Source organism: Odocoileus virginianus, chromosome 17, assembly GCF_023699985.2.
Source record: "Odocoileus virginianus isolate 20LAN1187 ecotype Illinois chromosome 17, Ovbor_1.2, whole genome shotgun sequence".
Lineage (NCBI taxonomy): Eukaryota > Metazoa > Chordata > Mammalia > Artiodactyla > Cervidae > Odocoileus > Odocoileus virginianus.
The window spans coordinates 10168858-10186988 of record NC_069690.1 but is presented as its reverse complement, the minus strand read 5'-3'; the positions used below and the strand labels follow the sequence as shown (position 1 = coordinate 10186988).

At 36.9% G+C, this 18131-nt stretch overlaps 1 protein-coding gene across 2 annotated transcripts in view; it reads right to left on the bottom strand.

Annotated features, from left to right (window-relative positions):
- Nucleotides 1–18131, bottom strand: part of MED13 (mediator complex subunit 13) — a 94885-nt gene that overhangs the window by 44761 nt on the left and 31993 nt on the right. For both annotated transcript variants that reach the window (XM_070478576.1, XM_070478577.1), the window contains exon 9: nt 7711–8394. In XM_070478576.1, coding sequence (XP_070334677.1) covers nt 7711–8394 — 684 coding nt within the window. The remainder of the gene's footprint in view (nt 1–7710; nt 8395–18131) is intronic.

The following is an 18131-nucleotide window of genomic DNA, read 5'->3' as shown; positions in this document are numbered from 1 at the left end:
TCAGTGTAACCTCAGATATGCAGATGGTACCACCCTTATGGCAGAAAGTGAAACGGAACTAAAGAGCCTGTTGATGAAGGTGAAAGAGGAGAGTGAAAAGAGGTGGCTTAAAAATCAACATTCAAAAAACTAAGATCATGGCATCCTGTCCCATCACTTCATGGTAAATAGACAGGAAAACAATGGAAACAGTGACAGACTTTATTTTCTTGGGCGCCAAAATCACGGCAGATGATGACTGCAGCCATGAAATCAAAAGATGCTTGCTCTGTGGAAGAAAAGCTATGATCAACCTAGACAGCGTATTAAAAAGCAGAGACGTTTCTTTGCCAACAAAGATCCATCTAATCAAAGCTATGGTTTTTCCAGTAGTCATGTATGGATGTGAGAGTTGGACCATAAAGAAAGCTGAGTGTCGAAGAACTGATGCTTCTGAACTGTGGTGTTGGAGAGGATTCTTGAGAATCCCTTCAACTGCAAGGAGATCCAACCAGTCCGTTCTAAAGGAAATCAGTCCTGGGTGTTCACTGCAAGGACTGATGTTGAAGCTGAAACTCCAATACTTTGGCCACCTGATGTGAAGAGCTGACTCACTGGAAAAGACACTGATGCTGAGAAAGACTGAAGACAGCAGGAGAAGGGGATGACAGAGGATGAGATGGTTGGATGGCATCACCGACTTGATGGAAATGAGTTTGAGCAAGCTCTGGGAGTTGGTGATGGACAGGGAAGCCTGGCATGCTGCAGTCAGTGGGGTCACAAAGACTTGGACACAACTGAGCAACTGAACTGAACTGAGCTACTAAAAAATTTGGCATCAAAAAAATAAAAATAAAAAAATTATAAAAAAATAAAAATTTGGCATCAACTCCTACACATGAAGCCTAAGAATAAAGGAAATGCTTAGAAATGATGAAGTAATTACTCTTCACAAGTGGCCATCACCAACTAAAACTGATTAGCAAAATAAACAGTATGTCTTTCTTTTATCTACTTATTATTAACACCTATTACAACCCTTTAATACCAATCAGTGGAAAACTTCATTTATTTATGCCAAATGTAAACTGAATTGCCACTAACAAAAATAAAGGTCTAAATTTCTCCTTCATTATTTCCTAAAAAGGCACACATCTGTAAAAGTCAACTAGTATAAACTATTTTTTTATTTCTACTGATGCATTCTTGCCACTCTTTGTATCATGCTGCTGCTAAGTCACTTCAGTCATGTCCAACTCCGTGCGACCCCATAGACGTCAGCCCACCAGGCTCCCCCATCCCAGGCAAGAACACTGGAGTGGGTTGCCATTTCCTTCTCCAATGCATGAAAGTGAAAAGTGAAAGTTAAGTCACTCAGTCATGTCTGACTCTTAGCGACCCCATGGACTGCAGCCTAACAGGCTCCTCCATCCATGGGATTTTCCAGGCAAGAGTACTGGAGTGGGGTGCCATTGTCTTTTCCGCTTTGTATTATAGATCTAATTGGCCATAAGGTTCTTTAGTCTACTCCACATCTATAAAATACATCCATCCCTACTGCATCCTTCTAATTTCCTAGGGAGGTCCCTGTATCACCTTATAAACAATATTTTGCTACTCTATTATACAGCCCCACCCTACTCTTGAGATTTTATTTCTCATCATGACATACCAAACCACTAAGCAGCACCCTATAATCCTTCCATACTAAGCTACTTAAAGCTTCTGATCTCTATAAATGGAATTATTTTCCACTCTGGCTCTGTGTTCCTACTATATTATATATATATCTGTATCAGAGAACTGAATATTATTTTCCATTAGATTACAATTTCATTTAGGGCCAGGACCAAATTTATCTTATACTCCAACATCTTACAGCATCTTGTATATTATAGAAACTTCAGATTTATTAAAATTGATAATGTATCTTTGAGGAATCTGAATTTAAACAAGATAATCTTCCTACAAAAGGAGAAAGAATAATGTAGGAGGTGCAACAACCTTCTAATTAATTAACCTCATTAAAATTAAGTGTTATACACTTTAAGACTTTCAAAACTCAGAGTATTAAAAAGGATAACAGAAATTTACAGTGACTGGGTAATAGGAATTCACAAACTTTTTTTTTTGGTGGGGAACTGTAATGTTTTTATTATTATTTTTTTCATTTATTTTTATTAGTTGGAGGCTAATTACTTTAAAATATTGTAGTGGTTTTTGTCATACATTGACAAACTTTTAAAATATAAAACAAACTAGGCTTTTGAATGGATTACTATATGGCCAGAAATGTGTTTGACATATTACATCTTTAAAAATATAGAATACTTCTATAAAGAATTTAAGAAGACTGTTTAAATTCCATTAAGGAAGTATAATAGTAATTTAGGGTATTTATAATTCTTTTTAGAGATTTTATTTTTAATGACAAGGGACATCACCTGACTGTCAACAGGCTTTGCCACTTGTTGTAAGGAGATGACCAATCCTCATGATTTCCCATCTCAAGTAATATTAAGAGCAGGCACTTGAATTAATAAGTTATTTCAACAAGATCTCTTTAACTGTGAGAAAAAAATAACTTTTGCTTCAGCATAATACAAACACAGAAGACCATGCCAGGTATTTTACTGTGGTTTGCAGAGACAGAGTATGGGAGAGCTCTCACGTGAAACTAATCATTAAACATGTTTAGTATATCTAATATAATAACTTATTCTAGATTTCTATTTCTGTTAAAAGTTATTCATGACATTTAAGGACCTCAACATGACTAACATTTCAGGCTGGAGAATTCCTTGTTGTACAGGATAATCCTATACCTCGTTAACATATTTAGCAGCATTCCTGGCCTCTACCTCTCAGATGTCAGCAGGACACTTCTGGTCGTGACAAACAATGTATCCCTAGACATTGCCAAATGTCACCTGGGAGGGGTGTGCATGCGTGCGTGCGTGTGCGTGTGTGTGTGTGTGTATCAGATGTCAGCAGCACGCTACAAGATGTCAGCAGGACACTTCTGGTCGTGACAAACAATGGATCTCTAGACACTGCCAAATGTCACCTGGGAGGGGGGTGTGTGTGTGAAAGGCGGCCAGAAACTGTTCCAATTAAGAACTACTGCCACAGAGCAGTAACTCCAGGGGGAAAAAAAATCACCCAGATGATTAAAACGTAAAAGACCAAAACTTCTAACCTACCAAGTATAAAAGTTATACTCCAGAAATGTTTCATAGTTCACACAGTAGCGAAGCCTCTAAAGGCTGACTTTCTGTGGTACCTACCCTATTCTTATCTAGTATTACAAAAACAAGGATTCTATCTACAAGTAATTCATGATACAACACACATTTTAGTAACTGGCATAACCAAACAGCATTCATGAGACATTTTTTAAAAACCTCTATTCTTTGTGCTGATTGCTTTTTATGAGGTAGAAAAAATGGTGACCAGTAACAGAGAGAGACATGTTATTTCCTTCATTTACATAAACATGATCCAGAACCATTCTACTCTGCATGCTACCTTTCTACACTATGCTTATCATTCTTATTAAATGAGAAAAAGTCAAAGTAATTTGAGAACAGACTCTTAAGGTTAAGCTGTATTAATTTCTAAGAGACCTTCATTTCACTTACAGATAACTCATGCACACAAGCAGCCAATACACTTAAAAGTTACAGCTAGAATTCTTAGATCTAATGACTATATCCATAAAAACTCATTTAACATTCTTAAAACTGAAAATATTTACATCACTATTTTTTTAACACACATTTATTAAATAAGAAAATATGACATCTAGAAAGAAATAAGTTTTAAAATCATGAAGTAATTTAGGGCCAGACCGTCATTTCATTCATCCAACATTTGCTGAGTGTCTACTAAATGCCTAAGGTTATTCCAGGGGTGTGGGTGTGTGCACCTGTGTGCACACAGGCCTGTGTGTGTGTTTATGCTGGAAGAACACAGTAGTACACAAGACAAAATTCTACCCTCATAGAGTTTACATTCTAATGAGGGAAGAGACCATTAACAGATATGCAATTTCAGATAATTTTATATATATATATATATATATATATATGTATGTATGTATATGGAAAACAGTTCAGAGGATAGGCAGTCACTTGGGGATTAAAGAGAAGCCACAGTTTAGTTACGATGATCAAGGAAATACTTCCTGAGAAGGTAAATTTCAAGTTCGATGGAACAAAAAGGAGTGAGCTGTCCCCCCTCCCCGGCAGCCCCATACTGCAGTTTCAAAGACCCTGATGCTGGGAGGGATTGGGGGCAGGAGGAGAAGGGGACGACAGAGGATGAGATGGCTGGATGGCATCACTGACTCGATGGGCATGGGTGGGACGACAGAGGATGAAATGGCTGGATGGCATCACCGACTCGATGGGCATGGGTTTGGGTAGACTCCACGAGTTGGTGATGGACAGGGAGGCCTGGCATGCTGCGATTCATGGGGTCGCAAAGAGTCAGACATGACTGAGCGACTGAACCGAACTGAACTGAAAGGCCTTGAGCAATGACCTTAACTTTCTGACAGAACAGCAAGAAAGCTGATGTGGTTAAGTCAGGAAGCAAATAGGAGAGTGGTAAATAAAAGTGAAGAACCAGGTATGCAGGAGACTGTGTAGAAACCTTACAGATGAGGAAAAGAGTATGGATTTTATTCTCATGTAAAGGGGAACTACTTGTTTCCAAGAGATCTGCTGACTAATTTAGTAACTAAGTTAGTCGTCTTCTATGATCATAAGAATATCCTAAAGTCCCTCAATTTCAAATTAATTTAAATTTTTTAAAAAGTCATACTAGAATGCTTTTACAATTCAAACTGCTAGACAAAGCACACAGATACACCTATTAAAATAATAATCAAGGAACTTTAAAAGAAAATACATCTCTGTAGGGAAAATGAGAGGCTATAAATGGATCGGGCATTTTACTTTATCTCAGGGAAGCTCAAAAATCAATGAAACACAAGCAAAATGAAAAAAAAAGAAAAAAAACCAATGAAACACTGTAGAGAGAGTTCATAGCTTAGAATATGCAAGAGGGGGCTAAAGGCAAACTACATAAACAATAGGAGAGCCAAACTGCCTAAAAACCAAAGAAAACGCCTTTTATCTCTGGAAAGAAATGAAAAAGCTGAAAATGGAGAAGCAGTGTTCCTTTTTAAAAATACCCATTTTTTAACTGAAGCACAGTGAATTCACAATGCTCCATGACTTTCAGGTGTACAGGGATTCTGCTTTGTGCATGTGTGTGTGTATACATTCTTTCTCAGATTCTTTTCTATCACAGGTTATTACAAGGTACTGTAAGACAGTTCTCTGTGCTGTACTGCAGGTCTCTGTTGTTTATTTTATATATACTAGTATGGATATGTTAATTTCAAACTCCTAGTTTATCCCCCTCCTCTACACCCGTCCCAGTCCTGAAAAGGTTCCCTTTCTAAGAAAAATGAATAGATAACCTGCTGAAGGCACAAGATCTGTCATTCTTTTTATCCTGAAAGTTTAGGTATAAGGCCTCCCCGCCAAAACATCCCCTACCCCATTACCATAAAGCAAAGTGTCTGGAACTGATTCACAACTGATACTGAAATATTTATTGAATGAGTAAGTCCTGCCAACTGACAAGGTTTCTCTCTTTACACACAAATTTCTACTCAGCTCCTCTATTCCCTCATTCTAAAATGTGTAAGATGAGGAGCTTCCCTGGTAATCCAGAGGCTAAGACTCTGCACTTCCAATGCAGGGGGCATGGGTTTGATCCCTGATCAGGGAACTAGGATCCCATATGCTGCAGAGCCAAAACAAATAAATAATGAAATGTGTAAGAGGAAACAATAATATGATGAGAATCGGTATAGTAAAGAAAAAGACCAAAACACAGTACTTCTAAAGGAAAAAAAAAAGTTAACAGGACATTTAACAACGGGGTGCTATTTTTTTTTTAATTTAGAAATTAAAAACACATGAATAATAAATATTAAAACTCTTAAGAAAAGAGCTAGAAGTTGAGGAATCCCCTCAGAAAAACAAAATGAGAGAAAATATAAAAGTTCAATATCTGAATTCTAGAAATTCCACAGAGAATGGAGGGAAAAACAGAGACATTATCCAAGAAAAAAGTAAGTTCCAGTGATGGGACAAAAAAAAAAGACTTCAAACTTAACCAGCTCTCCTCAAAAGTTCAGTACAAGGAATGAATAAAAGATCACTACATATATACGTGTGTGTATATATACACACACACACACATTCTTGTGAAATTTTAACATTCTAAGCAAAAGACCCTAAAAATTTTCACTGACAACAGACAGAGAAGGAAGGGCAATCTCTGCACACTACTTGGCCTTGTATTGATAAATAGGTAGATAGTTTTAATGACTATAATAGTATAATGAATATAATGATTGGTTTTCACTTTTAAAAAAAACCACTAACTGATTCACTTTGCTGCACACCTGAAACTAACACGACACTGTAATAGACCACACTCCAATCAGACAGTAGGGAAAAATCCCACTATGGATAAAAATGCAAAAACTTTGGGACAGATGATAATCAGAACAACAGAGAAAGTAAAGGGCAACCTGAAAGTAAGACTATTTTTGCCCCAAAGTACATCATACATAATGTAAACATATGACATACTTTGTGGACAAAGAAGGCAGACCACAGAACAGAGGAAGATATCTGTAGTACATCTAACTAACACAAGATTAATAGCCAGAAGATACAAAGAATAAATCGGAGTGGGGGGGAGGTGAAAGACTAAAAATGGACTAAACATTATATCCAAAGCATAATAACTAATATGAGATTAATAACCAGAATATGAAAGGAATAAATCGGGGGGAAAAAGAAAATAGACTAAAATATGATATATAGTATAGGCCCATAAACACTTTAAGTGCTGCTTAACATTACTAGGAAACTGTAAAACATATAGTAAGACAATAATATGCCATTCTGTATGCAGCAGACTAGAAAATTAAAAGTCTCTTAATACCAAGTATAAAGGAAAATGTAGAATAGCTATTCTCATATTCTGCTGTTTGATGAGGGTATAAACTAGTATAGTTTAGAAAGTAATTTGGCAACAACCTTTAATGCTAAATATCAATATACCCCATGGCACAGCAATTCCACTTTTTGCTATATTCCCTAGAGGAATTCTTACAAGTGTAAAAGAAAATGTGTACAAAAATTCACTGCTACATCTTTTGTGAAAAACTGAAAATAATCAACATGCCATCTCAAGAAAGTAGATAACTGTGTAAATTTTGGCTAATATATTCATAACAAAGAAATAACCAGAAAGCAAGTGAAATTAACTAGAGCCACATGTATAAAAACATGTATAGAAGTGATAAATACCAAATTCAGGACAGTGGAAGGAAGAATAGAGGAAAAATAATAGTATACAGTAGAGCTAATTGTATGTAAGATCCTTAAGTTGGCTGATGGACCAACTTAGTTGATGGATAAATGTTATTATTTTCTCTGCTTTTATGTGACTAAAATATTTCATAATAAAGAGGTCCCCTGAGGAAAAAATACAGTAAAGAAATTATCCAAAATTAATACTCAACTACTGAAAGGATTTATTATTGTAAATCCAACCCTGAAACCATTCTGGTGCCTATTAAGAACTTACATCATTTCCACCCTTAAATTTTAATTGACTATTAAAAAAAATACATACTCTGTAACTGATGTTACACTTTCCTGTCCAAAAGGTCCAACTGGATCATCCTTGAATTTATCACTTGGAAGCTGAGGTGGCAAAAACTCTAAATCTTTTTTCTTTGGGACCTTGTAATACTTCCAGGCTATAGTAGCTTCATCTTCTTCCAAGTTTACTGCTGTACCAACATATATTGTAGGTTCTACAGCTTCCTGGAATTGAGCTGGGAAAGACTGGGATAAACTGTCTATCCCATCTTCCACTGGTTTAGAAGGAATCAAGGGATCCGGTGTTGGCATTTGATAAAAATGTTGACTTTGCGGAGTTGAGGGTGTTTTAGTCACTCCTTCATCAACCACATCACAGGGGTGAGGACTAAGTGGGGGTGGTTGAGGTGAATTTGCCATTTCAGTGCCATGCATTTGAGGAGTCTTTGCTACATCATTAGTTCGGATATTTGAAAATCTCACTTGACTATCTGGAGCAGATATCACAAGTCTTTGGCTGGCTGAATCTGTGTCCATGCCAATGTCATCGCTAACAGACACACGATGGTGAAAAGGAGTCAAGGGGCGTTTCTGTGGCTTTTCACTCTTCTCTTGCTTCTCACTGGCCTTGTGCTTCGGAAGGACTTGCTGCTGCTGACTCAGAGATGGCGCCTGTCCTTGCTGTCCAGGATTTCTAGGCTTGAGATTTTTGTGCCTGGAAAGTTAAAAGAAAGGTGTATTTATAGCATAATTATTGTATCAAAGTATATAAATTAACAGTATTAGAAATTTCAGATATCATTTGTTTTTCACACATAATCCTAAAATCATTTAAGTTTACATAGGAAAATTCTGTTTAGTGGCCTAAAACTAAGACCATGAAGAAAGCTTCATAAAAGTCAATTCTCTCATTCTCATTTAATATGTGATCAGATAGGCAAAGATGATTTGCCTTACATAATTTAAGTATCTCAGTATCTGAATATAGAGATAAGATTCTAGTTAAGATAAAAAGGTATAAAGTGGACTCAAATGTATCCATTTAACCCTCTCCACTGAGGGAACATACTGAGATACACTTCTGTGGAGTCTAGGACCTGTGTACAGGAGGGCAAAAAAGCATGAAAAGTTAAAAGTGCAGTTATGCCGAAATGACACGAGAGAAACCCATCGTTACCATGACACCAAAATCAAAGACACTGTACGAAAAGGAAATCACAGAACAAAATTCCTTAAGGAAACACATGTACTTGGTGATCACATGGTTGTATATATTTGTCAGAACTCAAAACTGCCCACCTGAGAAGGGTGAGTGTTACTCTATTAAAATTATACCTCAATAAATTTCACTTTAAAAATGTAAAAAAAAACAAAAACAAGAACACAGATGTAAATCAGTAACAAAAGATAAGCAATTGAGAAATTCATAAATTAAGAACACATCATAATCAAATGGGATTTGCACCATGAATGTAAGGTGTAACATTCACAAGAAAAAAAAAAGTATTGTTCATAATATTAACAAAATAAAACAGAAAACTATATGATTATCTCAATAAATATAGAAAAAACGTGACAAAATTCAATACTTATTTATATAAAAAGATTCAACTAGCAAGTACTAGGACTTAATCCAATAAAGTTCAGTTCAGTCACTCAGTTGTGTCCGACACTTTGTGACTCCATGGACTGCAGCATGCCAGGCCTCCCTGTTAATCACCAACTTACGGAGTTTACTCAAACTCATGTCCATTGAGTCAGTGATGCCATCCAACCATCTCATCCTCTGTTGTCCCTTTCTCCTCCGCCTTCAATCTGTCCCAGAATCAGGGTCTTTTCCAATGAGTCAGTTCTTCACATCAGGTGGCCAAAGTACTGGAATTTCAGCTTCAGCATCAGTCCTTCCAATGAACACTCAGAACTGATTCCCCTTAGGATGGACTGGTTGGATCTCCATGCTGTCCAAGGGACTCTTAAGAGTCTTCTCCAACAACATAGTTCAAAGAATCAATTCTTTCGTGCTCAGCTTTCTTTATGGTCCAGCTCTCACATTCATACATGACCACTGGAAAAACCATAGCTTTCACTAGACGGACCTCTGTTGGCCAAGTAATGTCTCTGCTTTTTAATATGCTGTCTAGGTTGGTCACCACTTTTCTTCAAAGGAGCAAGCGTCTTTTAAATTCATGGCTGCAGTCACCATCTGCAGTGATCTTGGAGCCCCCCAAAATAGTCTGTCACTATTTCCTCTGTTTCCCCATCTATTTGGCATGAAGTGATGGCACCAGATGCCATGATATTAGCTTTCTGAATGCTGAGCTTTAAGCCAACTTTTTCCACTCTTTAACACTTTTATCAAGAGGCTCTTTAGTTCTTCTTCACTTTCTACCATAAGGGTGGTGTCATCTGCATATCTGAGGATATTGATATTTCTCCCAGCAATCTTCATTCCATCTTGTGCTTCCTCCAGCCCAGCGTTTCTCATGATGTACTCTGCATATAAGTTAAATAAGCAGGGTGACAATATACGGCCTTGACGTACTCCTTTCCCTATTTGGAACACGTCTGTTGCTCCATGTCCAGTTCTAACTGTTGCTTCTTGACCTGCAAACAGATTTCTCAGGAGGCAGGTCAGGTGGTCTGATATTCCCATCTCTTGAAGAATTTTTCACAGTTTGTTGTGATCCACACAGTCAAAGGCTTTGGCATAGTCAATAAAGCAGAAGTAGAGGTTTTTTAAGAATTCATTTGCTTTTTCGATGATCCAGTGGATGTTGGCAATTTGATCTCTGGTTCCTCTGCCTTTTCTAAAACCAGCCTGAACATCTGGAAGTTCACGGTTCATGTACTGTTGAAGCCTGGCTTGGAGAATATTGAGTATTACTTTACTAGCGTGTGAGATGAGTGCAATTGTGTGGAGTTTGAGCATTCTTTGCATTGCCTTTCTTTGGGATTGGAATGAAAACGGACCTTTTCCAGTCCTGTGGCCACTGCTGAGTTTTCCAAATTTCCTGGCATATTGAATGCAACACTTGCACAGCATCATCTTTTAGGATTGGAAATAGCTCAACTGGGATTCCATCACCTCCACTAGCTTTGCTCATACTGATGCTTCCTAGGTGCACTTTTCTTCACATTCCAAGATGTCTGGCTCTCTAAGTGAGTGATCATACTATCGTGATTATCTGGGTCATGAAGATCTTTTTTTGTATAGTTCTTCTGTTGTATTCTTGCCACCTCTTCTTAATATCTTCGGCTTCTGTTAGGTCCATACCATTTCTGTCCTTTATTGTGCCCATTTTTGCATGAAATGTTCCCTTGGTATCTCTGATTTGAAGAGATCTCTAGTCTTTCCCATTCTATTGTTTTCCTCTATTTCTTGGCATTAATCACTGAGGCAGGCTTTCTTATCTCTCCTTGCTATCCTTTGGAACTCTGCATTCAAATGGGTATATCTTTCCTTTTCTCCTTTGCCTTTAGCTTCTCTTCTTTTCACAGCTATTTGTAAGTCCTTCTCAAACAACCATTTTGCCTTTTTGTATTTCTTTTTCTTAGGGATGGTCTTGATCCCTGTCTCCTGTACAATGTCACAAACCTCTGTCCATAGTTCAGGCACTCTATCAGAGCTAATCCCTTGAATCTATTTCTCACTTCCACTGTATAATCGTAAGGGATGAGATTTAGGTCATACCTGAATGGTCTAGTGGTTTTCTCTACTTTCTTCATTTTGAGTCTAATTTGGCAATAAGGATATCATGATCTGAGCCACAGTCAGCTCCCGGTCTTGTTTTTGCTGACCGTATAGAGCTTCTCCATCATTGGCTGCAAAGAACATAATCAATCTAATTTCGGTATTGACCATATGGTGATGTCCATCTGTAGAGTCGTCTCTTGTGTTGTTGGAAGAGGGTATTTCCTATGACCAGTGCATTCTCTTGGCAAAAACTCTACTAGCCTTTGCCCTGCTTCATTCTGTACTCCAAGGCCAAATTTGCCTGTTACTCCAGGTGTTTCTCGACTTAAGAGTCCCCTATAATGAAAAGGACATCTTTTTTGGGTGTTAGTTCTAGAAGATCTTGTAGGTCTTCATGGAACTGTTCAACTTCAGCTTCTTCAGCGTTACTGGTTGGGGCATAGACTTGGATTACTTGATATTGAATGGTTTGCCTTGGAAACAGAGATCATTCCGTTGTTTTTGAGATTGCATTCAAGTACTACATTTCAGACTCTCTTGTTGACTATGATGGCTACTCCATTTCTTCTAAGGGATTCTTGCCCACAGTAGTAGATATAATGGTCATCTGAGTTAAATTCACCCATTCCAGCCCATTTTAGTTCGCTGATTCCTAAAATGTTGATGTTCACTCTTGCCATCTCCTGTTTGACCACTTCCAGTTTGCCTTGATTCACGGACCTGACATTCCAGGTTCCTATGCAATATTGCTCTTCACAGCATCGGACTTTACTCCCATCACCAGTCACATCCACAGCTGGGTGTTGTTTTTGCTTTGGCTCTGTCTCTTCATTCTTTCTAGAGTTATTTCTCCATTAATCTCCAGTAGTATGTTAGGTACCTACTGACCTGGGGAGTTCATCTTTCAGCATCCTATCTTTTTGCCTTTTCATGCTGTTCATGGGGTTCTCAAGGCAAGAATACTGAAGTGGTTTGCCATTTCCTTCTCCAGTGGACCATGTTTTGTCAGAACTCTCTAATCCAATAAAAAAACATCTATTAAAAAACTCCTGGAGAAGGAAATGGCAACCCACTCCAGTATTCTTGCCTGGAGAACCCCACATGTGACCATGTGACCATGGGGTCGCAAGACTCAGACATGACTTAGTGACTAAACTACAACTACTGTTAAAAAAAATACAATATCATACTTAATGATGAAAGACTAAATATTTCTCCCTAAGCCTAGGAACAAAACAAGAATATTAGCTCTCAACATTTCAACAATTTTATTGAAAGTTTTAGCCAACTCGGTAAGTCAAGAAAAAAAAAAAAAAGATTTCAAAAGAAGGAAAACTGTCTTTATTCATAGAACACATGTTTAGAATTTACAATGAAGGCATCAGCCTGATCACCACCTTCTCAATCTTAGCATTATTAAAAGTGAGACAACCAGGCACATGTCTTTTCTGATGTGACACCATACAAAGTAATACAACACTACCTATGAGATATTCTCACCAAAAATATTAAACCTGAATCTAATTAAGCCTCTAAATCAGTAGTGCCCAAAATAATTTTCTGTGATGACAGAAATGTTCTTTACGGGGCTGCTGATTTGAAATGATACTTATGCAATGGAGGGGTTAAACTTCTTAATTTTATTTAAAACCAGTACTTTAAATTTAAATAGCCACTCGTGGTTACAAACATAGCTAGCTAGTATTGGAGGGCATGGCTCTAGAGCTACCTTCCATTTTCAGAAATACAAGGAATAAAGAACAAGTTAAAATACACAACAAATTGAGAAAATTTGTAATGTGGGACATTCTACAGAACAGCTTATCTAGTTTCTCCAACCAAGTCAATGTCATAAAAGGGGGAAGAGAACTAAAAGAGAGACCTGGAAAACTTAATCATCAATTCTACATTCCTTGTTTGAATCCTAGAAGTCAAACCAAACACAAAAAAATATTTATGATACAAATCTGTATGAAGTATCAGATGATACCAATAAAATACTGTTTCTTTTATCAGATATGATAATGGAATTATGTAAGAAAATACTTATTTTTTAAAAGTTGCATGCTAAAGTAGAAGTGAAATGAAGATACTTAAGATATGCTTTAAAAACCTTCAGTAAGAGTGCAGCTTTGAGGACTAGACAAATAAAGCATTTTATCAACAGTATTATAGAGTACTATGAACTTGAAAAAACAGAGTGGAAACTATATATGCTGACAAGGAAAGATACCTAGGATAACTGTTTTTCTAAAAAGAAAGTTAGAGAACAGTATACAGAGCATGATTCCTTTTGTGGAAATGAAAGCAAGAAGGCAGAGCTACATACATACATAAGAGGGAGAACTTGTCATTTTAATTTTTATATTCATGTGCATTATTTAATTTTTTAAATAGCATTTACAATTTTTAATAAAATTATTGGCTATTAAAAAATAAACAATAGTTCCTACCCAATGTTAAGAATAACCCCTTCTCTACCCATCCCCTCCTCTGAATATTTTCAACAACAAGGACCATATTACCTTATGAGGAAATGCATTCCATCATCAAATAGCTCTAGTTGTTAGAAAATTATACTGAAATAGAAACTTGTCTTTTCTATGTCAGACATTCGTATGTATGTGTGTGTGTGTATATGCATTTTTCCTATACCAAGGTATTAGTCTTATATTGAACTCTATTTCTAAAGCTGTCCTGCCCAAGAATGGTATCCAAAGCCACACGTGGCTTGTAATGTAAAACATACTTTAATTTTTAAAGACATTTATGAAAGAATGTCAACTATCTAAACTTTTTTTTTTGCTTTCCAAAATACAGTTGATTTCTATAAAAGTATTTTTAATTTGTACTGGGCTTATTATTTTTTTAATAAACTAAGCAGTGTTTTAAAATTTCTCTAAAATCATATAAACAGACATGTTGTTTACTCTTTTGCAATCCCACAAACTAAATAACCCACTAGGTTCGTATGTTCATGGAATTTCCCAGGCAAGAATCCTGGAATGGGTTGCCATTTCCTTCTCCAGGAGATCTTCCCAATTCAGGGACTGAACTCACATCTCCAGTATTGGGAGGTGGACTCTTTACCACTAAGCCACCGGGGAAGCTCCATAAACAGACATAACCCATATAAATAAAAGCACATACAGAGCCTCTGTAACTTTTAAGAGTATAAATGAGTTCTGAAACCAAAAGTTTAAGAATTCATCAAGTTATGCAAGGCACTAAGGAAAGAAACAATCTCTAATAATCTAAGGTGTTCCAAGTATACAAGGGATACAAAAAGTATCCTTCTGTAAGTCTAAGAAATTATTAATCTGAGCTATGTAAGAACAGCAGTGGCTCCCCAAAACTTTCGTAACATCAAATCATAGCCCCTTTCTTCTATATAGACCTTCGCCTAAAAAGTCTAATCTTTAGAGACAAGTGAATATCACACCAGAAGTCAACAAAGGGGAAATCTTTCTAAAAAAGAAGCTGTCCTGAAAGTACAATCCAACAAAATGACTCCTTTAGATTATGTTTCCTATTAACTGAAGTTCCTAGTATTTCAGTGTTAAGATCTAAAATAATTGCATCATTTTCTACTTACATAGCTTGCTAAATTCTAATTTTCTTATGAACATTCCACCAGACTAAAGCCTAATAACCATAAATGTGCAATTTTTAATCTCACTAATAACCAAAAAAAAAGCCAACTAAAACAATTTTATGTTTCTCCTATGTTTTATGTTTTAGCATAATGGGAAAAAAAATAATTTTAAGGGCAGTTCTCAGATCAGTGAAAGCACAAAAAAAAACCCCAATACCTTTGTATATAAAAAGTGGAAGTAAAACTGGTAGAGTCTTTCTGAAGTCAAAATAAAAGTATTTAAAAGGTCCCCTCACCCACAACTGTCTATCACATCACCCACCTAATTTTATTTCCTTCTTAGCACTCATCACTCAATAATTTTAAAAGATTAATAATTATTTTTGAAAACAAATTAATTATCTGCCCCACTCCCCTCAGCATGCAGGCTTCGTAAGAGAAGCCCTGTTCACTAATGTATCCTGAGCCCTGGACATCATCTATCATCAAGTGTTAAAAAAAAAAAAAAAGACCTAGCAAGTAACTGATAGTCACAAAAGTGTTATTTTATTTTTAAAAAGTTAAACACAAGCTAAAAACTTTTGGAAACAACCTATTTGCCCATCAATCCCAGAATGATTAAAAACACTATGATAGCTGTATTCAGTAGAGTATCAAGAAGTTTTTTAAAACAATAAAGCAGATTCACAAGTAACTAGAATGAAGAGATTGAAGGCACATTAAGTGAAAAAATAAATTGCTAAATACGTCTGTATCATGTTTCTGTGTTGGAAGGAAAAACACATACACACAAAAAATTACACACACACACACACAAAAGAATAGTACCTAACTGGCAAGTAATCATTTCTAGTGAGAAAAGAGTAGGATATGGAAAGAGGGAGCGGTCAAGGGGTACTTCAGCTTTATTTGTATAATTTAAATTTTTTAAAATCACATATACTCATGCAAACTGCTTACATAACTATGCAACTTTTTTTCAAATCAATTTCCAGGAGAAGGGTCCAGTCCTATCTTTCACACAGAGTTAACTTACTACAAAGAATCATTTACCGAAAAAAAAGAAGCACTTAGGAAAATGAGGTAACAGAGAAAGTAGTAACAGCAGGGAGCTTCAATCACTTCCATGACTGAAAGGACAAGATGATGTAGCCCCATCGGATCACAGAAGTCTGGGGCAATGCTAGAACCACAGCGGGAACTACCTAACGCTAACTGGGACCAGGGAAGAACCGCTGATAAAGGGACACAGCTATTGCTGGAGCTCGCTCAAAAAAGGGGTGGGGAAATACCCTGGTTTCTTCCAATCTTAAGATTATAACTAATCTTCTGTTACTGCCTCCAATTAGTCAACTCCAAAAAACAAGTGAGCATAACCAATCGTCATGCTGTATATCTTAAAATCATACAGTATCACTGTCAATTATATCACAATAAAATTGGGAGGGGAAACCAACAAAACATGTTGAAAGCAAGGAAGCCTACGAAATTTAATTCCCTGCAATACAAAATAGAGCAGGGAAAAGATAGGGATAGATTTGATAATAAGCTGGGTGACTGGCACAGTCAGTTATCAGTGTACGCCCTACTTCCCATATTCTATGGCAGGAGAGGACTCACACACATGGTGACTCAAAGCCCGTTTCAAGCCTTACTTAAGTAAAAAAGAACCAGATCGGGGGGAGGGGCAGGGATAGAGCAGGAATCTAAAGTACAAAATGCAATAGTAAAAAAGTAAATGATTAGAAACACTATTTACTAGAGGGGTAAAATTACCAAAGTTAGTTAAATACACAGATTATATGAAATTTCACCATATGAAATCTCTGTATTCCGGAGGAATTTCTGGAAATCTGAGACAAAGTATGTCTTTAAAAATAAAAGTTTAACTTAAGAGACCAAGAATTAAAACTTATGTTTACCAACGTGCACTCTGAGTGTCAATTTTTCAAAAAGAATAAAGCAAAGCCTAGGTTAGAAACTAAAACAGAAGAGCTGCTATCAAAACATGCCAATACAGGGAAAGAAAAGCCTAATTTCATTTAAGCATTCTACTGGTCCCAGACCAGGGATTAGTTAACTTTCTCTGTAAAGGACTAGACAGTAAATACTTTAGGCTCTAGGAGTTTTACAGTCTCTCCTGTAACTAATCAACTCTGTGAAAGCAGCCACAGTTAGTACATGGATGAACAGATATGGTTCTGTCCCAATAAATTCTTATTTCTGGATACAAAATTTTGAATTTCACATAACTTTCACAAAATATTTTCTATTTCTTTTTCAAATATTTAAAACTGAAATCATTTCAGCTCACAGGCCATACCAAACACATGAGTCAGATCAGGCCAAGAGATCAGTTTGCTAACCCCTGGTCTCAGACAAATAATGCACTGAATCCCTACATTTCAAAACTAAGTTTGATTTTTCCTTCCAAGGTGAGTATGTCTTTTAACTATTTTAAACTGTTAAACAGGAACTAATCTATCTATATTTTTAATCCAATCTGTCGACAACAGAGGCGCATTTTTTTTGTTGTTCGCCCCCATCCCAACCTGCCCTCCCAACCTGGGGCTTCCTTGATGGTTCAGGGGGTAAAGAATCTACCTGCATGCAGTGCAGGAGACACAGGTTCCAACCATCCCTGGGTCAGAAAGATCCCCTGGAGGAGGAAATGGCAACCCACTCTAGTATTCTTGCCTGGAAAATTTCATAGAGGAACCTGGCAGACTCATAGTCCACGGGACTGCAAAAGAGTCAGACATGACTGAGCACATGGCCCACCTCCATCCCACCTCCAGCATAGATGGATTTACTCAGGATAAGCAGAGAATGGCAATATGGGGTCTACAAACATGGTGAGCAAAGAGTGAGTTCCCTGTATGGCAAGGGAAGGCCAACACTTTGATAGAGGAATAAAAGAAGATGGGAGGGTTATAGTAAACAGAGGCCATGGTTTTTCATTGGCCTCGTCCTTGCTAGGAAAGGAGAGGAGTGTTTCTTCTTTCTGTTGCACTCTGTGATTGTGAGAGCTCCCCCCATTCTGGCCAGAGGCAAGTTTTTAACAAGGTTGACAAATATTTTAAAAGTGTAGTCTTTAACCCAAAGAAATCTATATAAATATAAATTTAATCTATGAAAAACACATCAGAACACTTGAGGGGGT